The sequence below is a fragment of the Artibeus jamaicensis genome, unplaced genomic scaffold (assembly GCF_021234435.1).
Source record: "Artibeus jamaicensis isolate MK-2021 breed Jamaican fruit bat unplaced genomic scaffold, CSHL_Jam_final contig_233, whole genome shotgun sequence".
Classification (NCBI taxonomy): domain Eukaryota; kingdom Metazoa; phylum Chordata; class Mammalia; order Chiroptera; family Phyllostomidae; genus Artibeus; species Artibeus jamaicensis.
In genome coordinates, this window is record NW_026521486.1 from 54,434,841 (window position 1) to 54,448,326 (window position 13,486).

Consider the following 13,486-nt stretch of genomic DNA (forward strand, 5'->3'; position numbering starts at 1 on the left):
TCTCTCATGTGTCCCCCGCAGGGAACTAGCCTGCAACCCAGGCATGCGCCCTGACTGGGAATTGAACATCGATCCTTTGTTTCACAGGCCTGCACTGAATCCACTGAGCCACACCAGCCAGGGCAGAATTATTCTTATAGAAAATGCTAGCTCAGAAACATTTAAAAAATCCAAATCAGACTAATTTGACAACTTTAAGAAAATTTTATATTAAAAAAATCAGGAGGAAGAACTGGATGCAGAGGCATCTCACATTGTTGCCTGAAATTCCTGGATCCTTCACATTCTCCCACTTCTGACTTGAGTCCACCATGCACAACTGGGCCCATCTCCATCTCCAGTTCTTAATGTCCTTATCCTCCATACAAAAATGCCTTGTTGAAATTCCTTCAATTTCCAACTCGGGTGCATTGGAAATGACAAGGAAGACTGTGTAACTACGGTAGGGGGACGGGAAAATGGTGGGGTTTGTCTCCAAGGCTGAGAATGACGGAGGCCTGAAGACAAATGCATGTCCCCTCACTTAAACGGCCCATTTTTGCCCCACCCTCATCTTCCACCTGTTCCTCATCAATTCACATTAGTTGTCACTTCTTGGGTGTTGGATCTTTTAGGGGTTTTATTTTTTCAATTACCATTGACATTGATATTAGATTAGTCTTGGTGGTACAGCATAGTGGTTAGACATTTATGTAATGTACGAAGTGATGCCCCGGTTAAGTCTAGTACCCAACTGGCAGCATATGTAGGTGTATTGCTGTGTTCCCCATGCTGTACTTTACACCTTGTGACTATTCTGTCTGCCAATTTGTACCCCTTAATCCCTTCACCTTTGTCTCCCAGCCCCTCAACCCCCTCTTATCTGGCAACCAACAGTTTGTTCCCTGTATCCATGAGTTTGTTTCTGTTTTGTTTATGGGTTTTATTTTAATTAGTGGCATTTATTTTTTAGAGTAGTTTTAGGTTTATAAAACTGAGCAGAAAGTATAGATTGTCCCCAAATATTCCCTTCATCAATCCCTCAGTTTCCCCCATTACATCTTATGTTGGTGTGGTATATTAGTTACAATTATCTTAAAATTTTATTATTTGAGTATTATGTATTATTAACTATTATTACCTAAGTCCATGGTTTACAGTAGGGTGCACATGTTTAATTCAATACCAGACACAAACCAAACACATTCATTCTATCGTTAGAGGCTACGGAAGAAAAAAAAAACCAAGTGAGAGAAACAAGTCTAGACCCATCCCTTATCTTGGGTTCTCCCTGATCTGAACGGCTGTCTCCTGAAGCCCACACCTACCTTACCTTAGCTGGGAGCACAAGAGGGCCAGAAAGCTGATGGTTTCCAAGGACAGGGACCGGAATGATAATCACGGTATTTACCCTGCTTGCCTAGACTTTGTCTTTCCCTCTGCCCTGCCCCGCGCAGACCAACTGGCTTTTTCTCCCTTCGCGGCTCCTGTTTCTTCCTGCTGCAAACTCCTGTCACCCCAAAGACTTATTCTAGAGAAAGAATCTTGAGGTGAGAATACTTTTCTGTGTCTTCTGTAGGGAAAACAAGAGAAAAGGGAAGGCTCATGGTCTGTTTTAACCTGATAGTTAAAAGTCCACCTGAGAACACAGCAGGGTACTTAGGCAGATCGGAAGTCAGACCAACACTGGCAACTTTTGAATTTTACATGGTGATTTCAATACCAAACACAAACCAAGCACATGCTTCATCTGGGGAGTACTGCATCCCAACCCCACATCAACTGCAGGAACTGAGCTCAGTCTGGTGTGTGTGTGTGGGGGGGGGGTTGGTGACCAGCGGAGAGAACATGAGGATGGGAGCATTCGGTGCTGCCCAAATGGTACAACGCTCCCTACCCATCACATCACAAAGCTCCCCAACTGGTGCCAGGACCGCCTTCAGCAGACAGCCAAAAGGAACATTTCACTGAGAAGGACCCAAGTTGTCTTCTATATTTCATTCACTCCTTTCATTTGCTAAAGGAGCTAATAGCCCAAGGAAATGGTGCCAAGAAGTCAGTAAGAGAGCTACTGAGTCATATTGACAAAAATGGGAGAAGTGAATGCAGAGAAGCGAAACACCATGGTTTGAACTTCCCGGACCCTAAATCCCCGGGAAGCCCAGGGCTATACTGCCCAGGGAGAGGAGCTTCTGGTCCTTCATGACCTTTCCAACTCTTGTATAAACTCACCACCTAAATGTGGGTCTATCTCTAGCCTTTGGCTTCTGGTTCTTTAAAAAAAAGTATTTTAAAAATATTTTATTTATTTATTTTTAGAAAGAAGGAAAGGGAGGGAGAAAAAGAAGGAGAGAAACATCACTGTGTGGTTGCCTCTTGTGTATCCCCTACTGGTGACATGGCCTGCAACCCAAGCATGTGCCCTGACTGAGAACTGAACTGGTGACCCTTTGGTTCACAGGCCAGCACTCAATCCACTGAGCCAAACCAGCCAGGACAGCTTCTGGCTCTTTAGTCGCTGTCATCTTCATCCTCAATCTGAAATCGTTTCTTCTTTTGGATTCCTGGAGTGCCCGGCTCTGGTGCTATGGGAATCACGGGTAAAAAAAGAGGAAATATCTGAATATGTTAAAGGGGAAGGAGTGGGTAGCATTTATCTTCAGGGTTAAAGAGAAGAGTGCCAGAGGTGAGAAGAAAGAGCATGTCCCAATCAGACTCCCTACCATGGCTCCTGCCCTCATCTCCCTCCTGCTCCTCATCACTGTCCAATAGTTGTCGCTTCTTGGGTGCCACTTTCAGCTGCTCTTTCCCACCAGCAGTCTCTGCATCTGAAATGACTGTAAGAGGCATAAAATTAGGCAACTGGGCCCTCGAATTCTCAAAAGACTCTATCAGCCTCCACATCACCAGGGCTGGCACATGGTAAGTACTCAATAAGTGGTCCTGCTGTTACCCACTGGGTCACCAGACCTGCTTTCTTTTTTCGGGCTAACACGAGGGCCCTCAGGGCTTGTGCTTGGTGTCCCTTTTGGTGCTCTTCCTCAGCGCCTTGCTGTCCAGGGGCATTAGGGTCCAGCCCTGGCTGAAGCTCTTCCTCTTTCTCCAGCTGACTCAAAGAAGCTGCTATCCTCCGGAGCTGGATGGGACTCAGCTTGGCTGGAATTCGCCAGAAGGTTTCCTACAGGGGCAAAGACATTGAAAACAAAAGCAATGGGAAAGGACCAGCTTCTAGTTCACCAGATTTTGATATTCGTTGAATAAATATGACCCCGCACTGGTGAAAATCCACAAGGGTTATGAACTTACTGCTTATTTACTCAATAAATGCTCAATGTCTGGCATGGTGCCTGCTACAAGAAGCAGTGCCCAGTAAATATAGCCATTAGTTGAATAAATGAATCCTGGGGATCTAAAAAGGTAAATCAGTTATGATCCCTGCCCTCAAGAAACTTACAATCTAACAGGAGAAAAAAAATCAATAGTCTGCCACCATAGGATTGGGGTGATATCAAGGAAATGAACAAACCTCAGTTGTTCATTTACCAAAGTGATTGCTTTTGCTTCAGGGGCTGTCAGCAACAGGGCCAGTTTCTCTGAGCAGCTGGCAGCTACACTGACTCTCCAGTTTGGATGTGTGGTTGGAGACTTCCAGTATAGGGGCTGCTGCCATGACCCAGTGTTTGGAGGTATGAAAAAGCCTACTATTTGAAGGATGACTGTGATGTAAGGTAGGTAGGTATGTGGGTGGCGTGCCCGTGAGGCTACAAAAATTTGCCAAAGCCAGGCATGCCACTTGGAAGCTCTAGAATCTGTCCTGCAAACAGCAGGGAACCATCAAGTGCTCTGGACAGAGAAGTAATATAATAAAAATTTATCTTAGAAAGATAACTTGGGGGGCAGCATGGAATATGGACTTGAGGGAAGGGGGAAATTGGAGACAGGAAGGCTGGCAGGACAGCTGCCACAGGAGTCCCGGTCAGCGGAACGAGACGTATTCTGAAACAGCAACAATGCAGCTTGGCTGCATCGCAATTGGTGTATTTACCTGCCCAGAGGCAGGAGGTCGAACCCCTAGCTTGCGCAACAGCTGCTGAAACTGTTCATTTTCCATTGCTTCCTCATTTTCTTCTGACAGCGGCACCAATGGAACTGCCTGGGAACAGCCTAGAACAGGGTCAACAGTCATAAGGTAAAGATGTAAAGAAAAGAACTGGTCCTTTATCCCACAAGCAGCAGCTTCCAGCGCCCCAGGCCTCCTGAAACCATCATTTATCCACTCACCATCCTCTTCCCGATCACCTGCTACCTGAAGCAGGCAGTTCTGCAGCCACAGGAGAGGACCAGAAAAGCCTAAGGGAAGGAGGGAAACTTATCATTGGCCCATATGACAACCCCCCTCGCCCACCCAAGACACCACTCCCAGCCCAAGCCCTCACCTTCCTGATGCAGGCTTTGCCCAAGGTTTTCGGATGAAAGAACTGAGTTCCCCTGGGGGGTTTGTTCTGCTTCTGAGCCCTCCTCTTTCTCTTCATTCTCTTCACTCTCTTCCTCTGGCAGGCCTTCCTCTTCTTCCAGATCTTCTGGGCAAAACTCTTCTAGGGACTCCTCTCCATTAGGCTAAAATTCAGTGGGGGTGGGAAATGAAAAAGGAGACAAGATGAGGAACTGAGTGGAGCCTCCTGGTTCTGGGTGGACCTCGTCAGAGCAGCCCGAAACAGGAAGATCCGGGGTGGGCTACTTCAAGCAGTACCCCTACTACTCAAAGTAGTGTGGCTACTTCAGGGGCATGGTCCCATGCCAGCAGAGCCAGGGGAAGATTATTACCAGGCCCGAGGGCACCAACTTCTTCCGGCGTTTCTTGTACAGCTCCCTCCGCTCAGCCACCAGCCCCAGAGCCAGCAGTTTATCCACTATTCGGGCCCGGGAGCGTTTGGCTGTGATATTCTTCATGATATGACCCAGGACATCTACGAAGAAGGAGACTGTAAACTCCCAAGAGCAATAGAGAAAACAGAAGTAAAGGAAATCAGAGGACAGAGGCTGGCGTAATTCACTCACGAGTGACAGCACAAATACAGTAAGTGGACGGAAGGGATGGGATAAGCCTTACTCGGGAACAGGAGGGGAAGACACAGCGTGGCTCTCCTATCAGATTCTCTGAGCTCCTACCTCCCTTACCGTCTGAGTCCCGGAACTCCTCAAACAGCCGCTGCAGCTCCAGCTCCTGATCTTCTGTCCACAGGACGATACGGGTTCCTTTCCTGTTCGGGAGGGTGTCAGTGGCAGAGTGGGCCGAGGCAGTAAACAGAGGATGGCCCATCTCAATTCCTTCCAGAACGTGTGCCTCTACCTTTGAAAGTCCTTGACACTGTCAGCCAGTCCTAGCCGTACCAAATGGTGGATGACCTGCTTACGTGTCCGAGGCATATTCAGGTGTGCCAAGATGGTGTCCACCACATCCTGACCTGAGATGGAGGAGGAAGGCAGTGAAGAGGGGTGTGGGAGCCCAGGCAGCCCTCCTCATAGGCTCTTCAGACCTCAAGGCCACGTACCTTCCACATCCTTATGGGCAAGGTACAGTTCCTGAAGCCGAGCCTCCTCCTCTGGGCTCCACACAGGAGGTTTGCGACTAGAAGATCTAAATGAGAAAAGGAGGGGGAAAGCACGTAGGCTGTTGGCCCCAAAAGAGACCCAAGGTCTTCTCTGGTCAGCTCTCAAAGAACCAGGAGGACAGCGGAGCTACCCCAAGGGAGCCAGCCAGCAGAGGCCTCAGATGTGCTTCCTTCCCCTCACGCTCCTCCCACTTAAGAATCCAAAAGTTAAACTAAGACATTTTCCAGGTTAGGCCTATGGAACCTGACACTGCAGGGACCGAGAGCATTATGAGAAAAAAGTGTGAAAGGAGAGGAGCTGAGACACTAAGGAACAGCCAAACATTTCTATGAATCCTTTTGGTTGCCTAGCACATTCTGGGACTGGGGGGCCACCCCATTGCCAACTGACCCCTCCCCCTCCCCCTGGAGAAGGAAACTAGAGTAGACAGCAGACTTAGGCTCCAGTCCCATTCCTCACTTGGGTGACCTTAAGTAAAACATTTTACCTTTGTGATCTGTTTTCTCAGCTACGAAAGGGAAAAAACGGTTACGTCAACTCATCAGTCAGCTCTTCCAGCTTATACTCTGTGACCGTGCCACGCACCCCTACTGCCCATGCTCGAGCTCACCCGCCGTCCAGGGAGCCATAGCCCTCAGTCATCTCTCGAACCACAGATGTGTTCTTCCAGAACAGCAGCTCCACAAAGGCTTTTTGGTTGACTGCAGCCAGTGCAAAGAACTTGCCCAGGATGTATTTGGCAAAAGTCACCAGCTCCTGTGAGAGAGGGAGGCTGCCTGAGGCCTCTGGCCTAAATCTATACAGAAACTGGGCCCTCTATGCATTTTTGCTACAGACATTCCCAGCTGCCCCCTCCTCACTTGGACTCTCTCCTGTCCTTCCCCACCCAGCCCCCTCAGCCAGACGACCCTGACACTCCTCAGTGCCCTCTACCTCCTGAAGACTATCCTTTTACCCCATGACTCCCCTAAACCCCAAGGCTCCCATTCCTTGGTATCCCCTCACTTTGTAGGCCCCAGCGGCAGGATCACTTAGCAGACGATTAAAGAGGCAGAAGAGAGAGAGCTGGAAAAGAAGAGCTTCCATTTTGAGGTCATGGGCCAGTCGGTGCAGCATCTTGACAATGCAGTGGTTAGTGTGGGCACTATTCCGCTGGTAGCTCCGCAGCAGCAGAACATAGGCTCGGATGACAGTGGAGGTGGCAAAGCTGCAGCAAGACAGGAAGGGAGAGGATGTCAGCATGGCACTGCTCATCCTCACAGCCCCACCATCTCTGTCCTGGGACCAGCTCAGTCCTCTTGGCCGTACCGTTTCAGGTAGTCCAGAAAATTAAATTCTTTCTCTGACACCTGGACGACTTGTAATTCCTCCTCCTCCTCCTCTTCTTCCTCTTCCTCCTCTGCCCCCCGTTCCTCTGGCCCCTGCTGTCCTAAAAGAAGAGTGAGGATTATTGGGCATCTGGTGCTAGAGAAAGCTAGAAGCAGAGAGATGTGAAGGAAATGGAGACTCACTGGGAAACGGGGCACAGAGGACTTGTTTCAGCAGCTGGATCTCCTCCTCTGGGGAAATGTCTTGAGAGCCAAACACATCTCCTTCTGGCCATACCTCCCTGAAACACACAGAGAAAAACAAGGCTTTAACCAGAGAAAATCTGACTCACAATTTACTTATTTTACATTTAATTTATTTTTTAAATATGTTTTGCCACGCCCTCTTCCAACCATGTTGTTTGACAAGGTCCAGGCATGGAGGATTTGAGTTCAAGGAATTCGTCTCCCTGGAGGAGAATGTGGCATCCAAAACGGGTTAACAATGGGCTGTTTTATTTTAATTATTTTACTCTTGCTACTGAATATAGACATTGAACTGTACTTACTTATTCCTGTGAAAATCACCCAAGAGGAGGGAACAGTTTAGGGGAAAACATTAGTATTCCCCACGAAACTGCCTGAAAGGATGGAAAAAATCTCCATAGATTCCCCTCTCCCTTATACAGGGGAATACGACAGCCAGGGCAATGTAATTATTAACCATAAGGGAAAACATGTCAAGTCGTATAAATTACCCTGGTTTGAGCAACTTAAAGCGATCAGGACCGCCATAGTGTACCAGAAATAAGTAAAACAAGTTACATGTTTGTTTGGGTAATCAAAAAGTAGTGGAATTGTTAGACATTTATATTTCAGGTTCATTGATTTGCATAATTCCAGTGAAGTTGTACAAAGTAATTTCTTGATCAGAGAACAAAGTTCCCTCTAATGAAATAGTCCCTGAATGTTCAGAAGTTGTTGAAGTAACAGCCCCTCCTTTACCTTGAATAAGAATATATATCAATTAGACAGGCAAAGAAATTAACTATTACAAACTAAACACGTAGAATCAGTTACTAGAGAGTCAGTTTATAGTACACAGAGAAACATTTTAGACAGAAAGAATAGCTAAGTCAGACATCACAAAAGCCTTATAATAAATTTCCTATTACCTCTACTCAATCTAGCATATCCTTTTGCCCCATGACAAATTCTGAGAAACCTTAATATACAATTAAGACATTCAAACTCTGTACACAGAGCTATTTCAAATTGTCTGATTATTGGTTCTCCTGGTCAAAACAATTTTTGTTTAATATAACGGAAACTATGGAAATTCTTGTGCTTTTCCTGGTTACTTTTGTATTGATTTTTTCTGCTTAACTGATCATGCTATACACCTGCAAATGTTAATCACTACCTTAAATGAAAATATAAAATCCTGCTTGTACTTGCAATAAACGGAACAGAGCTTCACTGTTCTTTGAGGCGTGTTGTCATGTTACCCATTGCCGATGCCTTACCCACCTTCGGGATCTCTGGACCCTTGCCGAGGCTGGACCCCGGCAATGTTTTATTGATTATGCCATTACAGTTGTTCTATTCCCCCCTTCATTCCCCTCCACCCTGCACACCCCCTCCCCCACCATTCCCCCCTTTAGTTTATGACCATGTGTCTCAAGTTCTTTAGATTCTATATTTCCCCTACTATTCTTGCCCTCCCCCCATCTATTTTCTACTTACTGTCTATGCTACTTATTTTCTTTCTTTTTTTTTTTTAAAGATTTTATTTATTTATCTTTAGAGGGGAAGGGAAGGAGAGAGGGAGAGAAACATCAATGTATGGGTTGCCTTTCGTGCGTCCCCTGCTGGGAATTGGCCTGCAGGGAACCTGCCTGCAACCCTGGCATGTGCCCTGACTGGGAATCTAACCGCAATTGTCTGGTTCGCAGGCCCGTGCTCAATCCACTGAGCTACACCAGCCAGGGCTATGCTACTTATTTTCTGTACCTTCTCCCCCCTTCTCCTCCTCCCATTCCCCTGTTGCTAACCCTCCATGTGATCTTTCACTTCTATGGTTCTGCTCCTGATCTAGCTGTCCTTAGTTTGTTTTTGTTTTAGGTGTGGTTGTTAATAACTGTGAGTTTGCTGTCCTTTCACTGTTCATCTTTTTTATCTTCTTTTTCTTAGATAAGTCCCTTTAACATTTCATATAATAAGGGCTTGGTGAGGATGAACTCCTTGAATTTGATCTTATCTGAGAAGCACTTTATCTGCCCTTCCATTCTAAATGAAAGTTTTGCTGGATAGAGCAATCTTGGTTGTAGGTCTTTGGTTTTCATGACTTGGAATACCTCTTTCCAGCCCCTTCTTGCCTCTAAGGTCTCTTTTGAGAAATCCGCTGACAGTCTGATGGGAACTCCTTTGTAGGTGACAGTCCCCTTATCTCTTGCTGCTTCTAGGATTCTCTCCTTCATTTTAATCTTGGCTAATGTAATGATGATGTGCCTTGGTGTGTTCCTTCTTGGGTCCAACTTCTTTGGGACTCTCTGAGCTTCCTGGATTTCCTGGAAGTCTATTTCCTTTGCCAGATTGGGGAAATTCTCCTTTATTATTTGTTCAAATAAGTTTTCCACTGATGGCTGTGCCTTTCCCCCTTCTGGTACCCCTATAATTCAGATGTTGGAGTGTTTAAAGATGTCCTGGAGGTTCCTAAGCCTTTCCTCAATTTTTTGAATTCTTGTTTCTTCATAGTTTTCTGTTTGGTTGTTTTTTTCTTCCTTCTGGTCTACTCCCTTGAGTCCCAGTTTCCTTTCCATCACTATTGGTTTCCTGTGCATTTCCCTTCATTTCAATTAGTTTAGCCTTCACTTGTTCCTCTAATTTGTGACTAAAATCAACCAGTTCTGTGAGCATCCTGATCACCAGTGTTTTGAAGGGTGCATCTGAAAGTTTGGCTATTTCTTCGTTGCTTAGAGTTATGGGCTCTGGGGCTTTGAGTTCTTCTTGAGCCATGTTTTGGTCTGTTTGAACCTGTTACGTATGAGGAGCGGAGCCTTAGGTGTTCACCAGGGAGGGGCCACCCAGGTCGCTGGGTTGTGACACTGTATGTGGGGGTGGGGTCAAAGGGGCGCAATGGCGGTCCCCTCTGCTGCTTCCCACCGCTGGGGCCTCACTGCTCGCTCTTTTGCTGGTTTATCTGCACGCGAATGTGTGACCGCGGTCAGCCTGCGGCCTTGCTCCCTCTGTAGGTTCGCCCACTGCTACTCCACACCTGGAATCTGCCCTCGGCTGCTTGCTCACCTGGGTCGCACATCTGGGTTGGTCCGGTGGATCTTTCCTGCCCAACTCCGCTCTGCTGCTGGCTTCACCCCTCTTACCAGTCTCGTTGAAAGGTTTGTTGTTGTCAGACTTCTGTATAGGTCAATTTTCTGTGGTTTGGTTGTGTTTTTGTTGCTAAACTTTATTATTTTTAAACTTGGTTGTGCGAGAAAGCACAATGTTTCCACCTAGGCCTCTATCTTGGCTGAAGTCTTAATTTATTTTTTTAAAGGTTTTATTTATTTATCTTTAGCGGGGAAGGGAGGGAGAGAGGGAAACATCAATGTGTGGTTGCCTCTTGTGCCCCCTCTACTGAGGATCTGGCCTGCAACCCAGACATGTGCCCTGACTGGGAATTGAACTGGCGACCCTTTGGTTCGCAGGCTGGCACTCAATCTACTGAGCTACACCAGCCAGGGTGGAATCTGAGGTATAATTTAAAGCGGGAGGAGGAATTTTGACTTATTTGTCAGCCAAAAAGGAATGCAAACTATTTGTCAGCCAGAAAGAGAATACAAACTATTACCTCAAAGATGTAACAACAACTCTAGGGAAATTTTCCCCCATAAGCCACAGTGCAATGAACATCACGTAAGAACAAATGCAAACAATCTAAATGTTTGACATGTGGTTGGACAAATGTACATATTCATGCAATGGTGTTTTAAAGCCATTAACAATTATGGGAATATATCTAATGAGAAATGGTGTTCATGATCTACTGAGAAATGAAAAAATACTATAAATCAGGATGTACAATATTTCATTTTTGTAAAAGAAGGTATATATGTCTAATACAGAAAAAAAACTCTGGATGATAACTCATCAAAATGTTAATGATGACTATCTTTGGCACTTAGAATTATGTTTATTTTTTCCTCTAATTAATGGTGCTTTCTGTTCTTGTTTTATCAAACAACAAAGCCCACCAACAGACCAATCAAAACTCCCCAGAACTCAGTACTCAGTGTAGAGCCCTAGTGGTTCCAATGGGACTTCTCTCTTTTGAAGACTGAGAGTCTTACAACACAGTGAAAGCCTCCCTTTGCTCCCAAAAGCTGGATCCAGGAGAATGGGTGGGCAGGCATCCTTACCGGGCAGACCTAAGGAGGGCCAGGGCCTGTGGGGCCTGGCCAGCCAGCAGACAGTCTTGGATCCGCACCATGGCTTCTGCCCGCTGCTCTTCCACTGGCACCTCTGAGGCCGCATCAAAGGGAACCATGGAGTCCAGACTGAGCTCAGGACCCTAGAGAGGGATTAAAGCTCTGGGAATGGAGAAGAGGGAAACCCAGACAGCCAACCCACAGCACTACCCTCGAAAAAGACTAGGTTTCTGCAACTACCTACTTGGGCACAGCACTGCAGCTGCTCAGCCAGGGATGGCCACAGGGCCTCCAGGTCCCCTGGGCTGTATGGGACATTATCAGAAGCAACGGGCTTCTTCTTCTTCTTTCTTTTCTTCTTTTGTTTATTCTATGAAAAAAGAACTATCTTAGAATGGCAGGAGAGGCCCTGACCAGTGTGGCTCAGTTGGGTGAGCGTCATTCTGCAAGGCGAAAGGTCGCAGGTCTGGTTCCCAGTTGGGTGTGTGCAAGAGGCAACTGATTGCTGTTTCTCTCTCACTTTGATGTTTCTTTCCCTCTCTTTCTCCCTCCCTTCCCCTTTCTCTCTTAAAAAAAAAAAAAAGGCAAGAGAGCTAAGAAGGCCTTTCCCCATCCGTGTCTTTTCTATTATTGATTCACTAGATGTCTGAATTAGACATTTACAGAGTGCCTGCCACGTGCTACTCAAAGGCAGTGGAGAAGCAGCAGTGAACAGCGTATTTGCTTGCCCTTGAGGAGCTTCCAGTCCAGTGGGGCAGACAGGTAAATTACATTTCAGTGTGGACAGGACCTAAAATGTAGCTGAGCAGAAAATGCCATGGCAAAACACAGGAACAGCAAAACACAGTCATTCCATTGACTCATTTCTTGGGGTTAGGTTTCCCAAAAGCAGTGACATCTTAAACAGAAGTCTATGGAATGAACAGATTTTCTATGAGGATAGGAAATTCTACACAAAAAGGCTTTGTAAAATGCAAAGCACTTTGTAAATATAGCCTACAATTTTTTCTCCTGGACAGAAAGAGAGAGTCAATACCCTGCCCGCACCCCCAAGTCTTTGGTACAGGCTAATCAGGTGAACTACGCAGCCCTCAAGGTTCATGCTCTATTCAAAGACCTTAAAATTACATAGTCCAAAGGTTAAGAGCTCGAGCTTTGGAGTCAGCAGACCTGGACTGAGCACAGACGCTAGCCATTTACCAGTAAACCTTGAACAACCTGCGTAACCACCGTGTGCACATGTTCTAGTAGTGGTGCATGCCCAGGAAACTCCAGCACAATGTGCGACACACGGTGAACACCCAGTAAATGACATTGCCTACTGTTGCTGATAATACCATGGAGCCCTGAGTGTAAAAATGCCTTTTAGGAAAGTCTCTCTGATACTGCTGCCCTTTTACGTCCAGTTCTGGATGAAGTTTAAGCTACAGCAAAAAAGGCAACCCCTAGGCAAAACTTTACAAAGCGGAGTCCCTGTGTCTGGGAAACAAATTTCTTGAGGTTTTCTTCTTATGCCAGACTTTTCATTTATATGTCACTTTGGGCTGGTGGATAGGTATTACAAACAGCTTTAGGACTATGGAGACTGACATGAGCAACTAAGTTATTCTAACAGCAACAGATATAGTAAGAGATCCCAGACCTTCTGACTTTCAATTAAAGGCTCTTCCCATCTCACTATAGTGCTTCAGAAGTACAACCAGGAAATATCACCACATAATTACTGAACTCTGCCCTGGTTGGTATGGCTCAGTGGATTAAATGCCAGCCTGCAAACCAAAGGGTCGCTGCTTCAATTCCCAGTCAGGGAACATGCCTGGGTTGTAGGCCTGGTGACTAGTAGGGAGTGCGGTAGAGGCAATCACACACAGATGTTTCTTTCCCTCTCTTCATCCCTTCTCCTCTCTCTAAAAATAAATAAAATCTTTTATAAAAAAATTTTTAAATTACTAAACTATAATATGAACCCCCAGAATTAGCACATAATAAGTTTCCTGAATTATCAGAGATTAATCTAATAAAAGAAGAAAACTAAAGTAGACTCACATCAGCAACATCTCTTGTCCTCTTAGTGCAGAGTAGCTCTAACGAATCAGCTTCAGCTACAGAAAATGGGAGGAGACAGAGCTCCTGCCCTCCACCTTTCTTCCCTGTTTCTTT

General features: G+C 46.0%; 1 protein-coding gene and 1 long non-coding RNA gene across 6 annotated transcripts in view; one reads left to right on the top strand and one right to left on the bottom strand.

The window, feature by feature from the left end:
* Positions 1 to 42: 42 nt before the first annotated feature.
* TIMELESS (timeless circadian regulator) overlaps positions 43 to 13,486 on the bottom strand; it is a 35,789-nt gene continuing 22,345 nt past the window's right edge. For all 5 annotated transcript variants that reach the window (XM_037133253.2, XM_053662001.1, XM_053662003.1 and 2 more), the window contains 16 exons: positions 11,571 to 11,696; positions 11,318 to 11,469; positions 7,104 to 7,201; positions 6,901 to 7,021; positions 6,598 to 6,799; positions 6,203 to 6,348; positions 5,532 to 5,617; positions 5,330 to 5,444; positions 5,158 to 5,240; positions 4,804 to 4,946; positions 4,416 to 4,596; positions 4,261 to 4,329; positions 4,025 to 4,143; positions 2,950 to 3,157; positions 2,703 to 2,816; positions 43 to 2,564 (listed from right to left, as the gene is read on the bottom strand). In XM_037133253.2, the coding sequence (XP_036989148.2) occupies positions 2,491 to 2,564; positions 2,703 to 2,816; positions 2,950 to 3,157; positions 4,025 to 4,143; positions 4,261 to 4,329; positions 4,416 to 4,596; positions 4,804 to 4,946; positions 5,158 to 5,240; positions 5,330 to 5,444; positions 5,532 to 5,617; positions 6,203 to 6,348; positions 6,598 to 6,799; positions 6,901 to 7,021; positions 7,104 to 7,201; positions 11,318 to 11,469; positions 11,571 to 11,696 (2,037 nt within the window). In that variant the 3' untranslated portion in view covers positions 43 to 2,490. The remainder of the gene's footprint in view (positions 2,565 to 2,702; positions 2,817 to 2,949; positions 3,158 to 4,024; positions 4,144 to 4,260; positions 4,330 to 4,415; positions 4,597 to 4,803; positions 4,947 to 5,157; positions 5,241 to 5,329; positions 5,445 to 5,531; positions 5,618 to 6,202; positions 6,349 to 6,597; positions 6,800 to 6,900; positions 7,022 to 7,103; positions 7,202 to 11,317; positions 11,470 to 11,570; positions 11,697 to 13,486) is intronic.
* On the top strand, positions 3,486 to 6,209 carry LOC119040321 (uncharacterized). The gene is made up of 4 exons (XR_005080828.2): positions 3,486 to 3,665; positions 4,115 to 4,168; positions 4,846 to 5,056; positions 6,101 to 6,209. It is a non-coding gene; the product is annotated as an uncharacterized LOC119040321 (long non-coding RNA).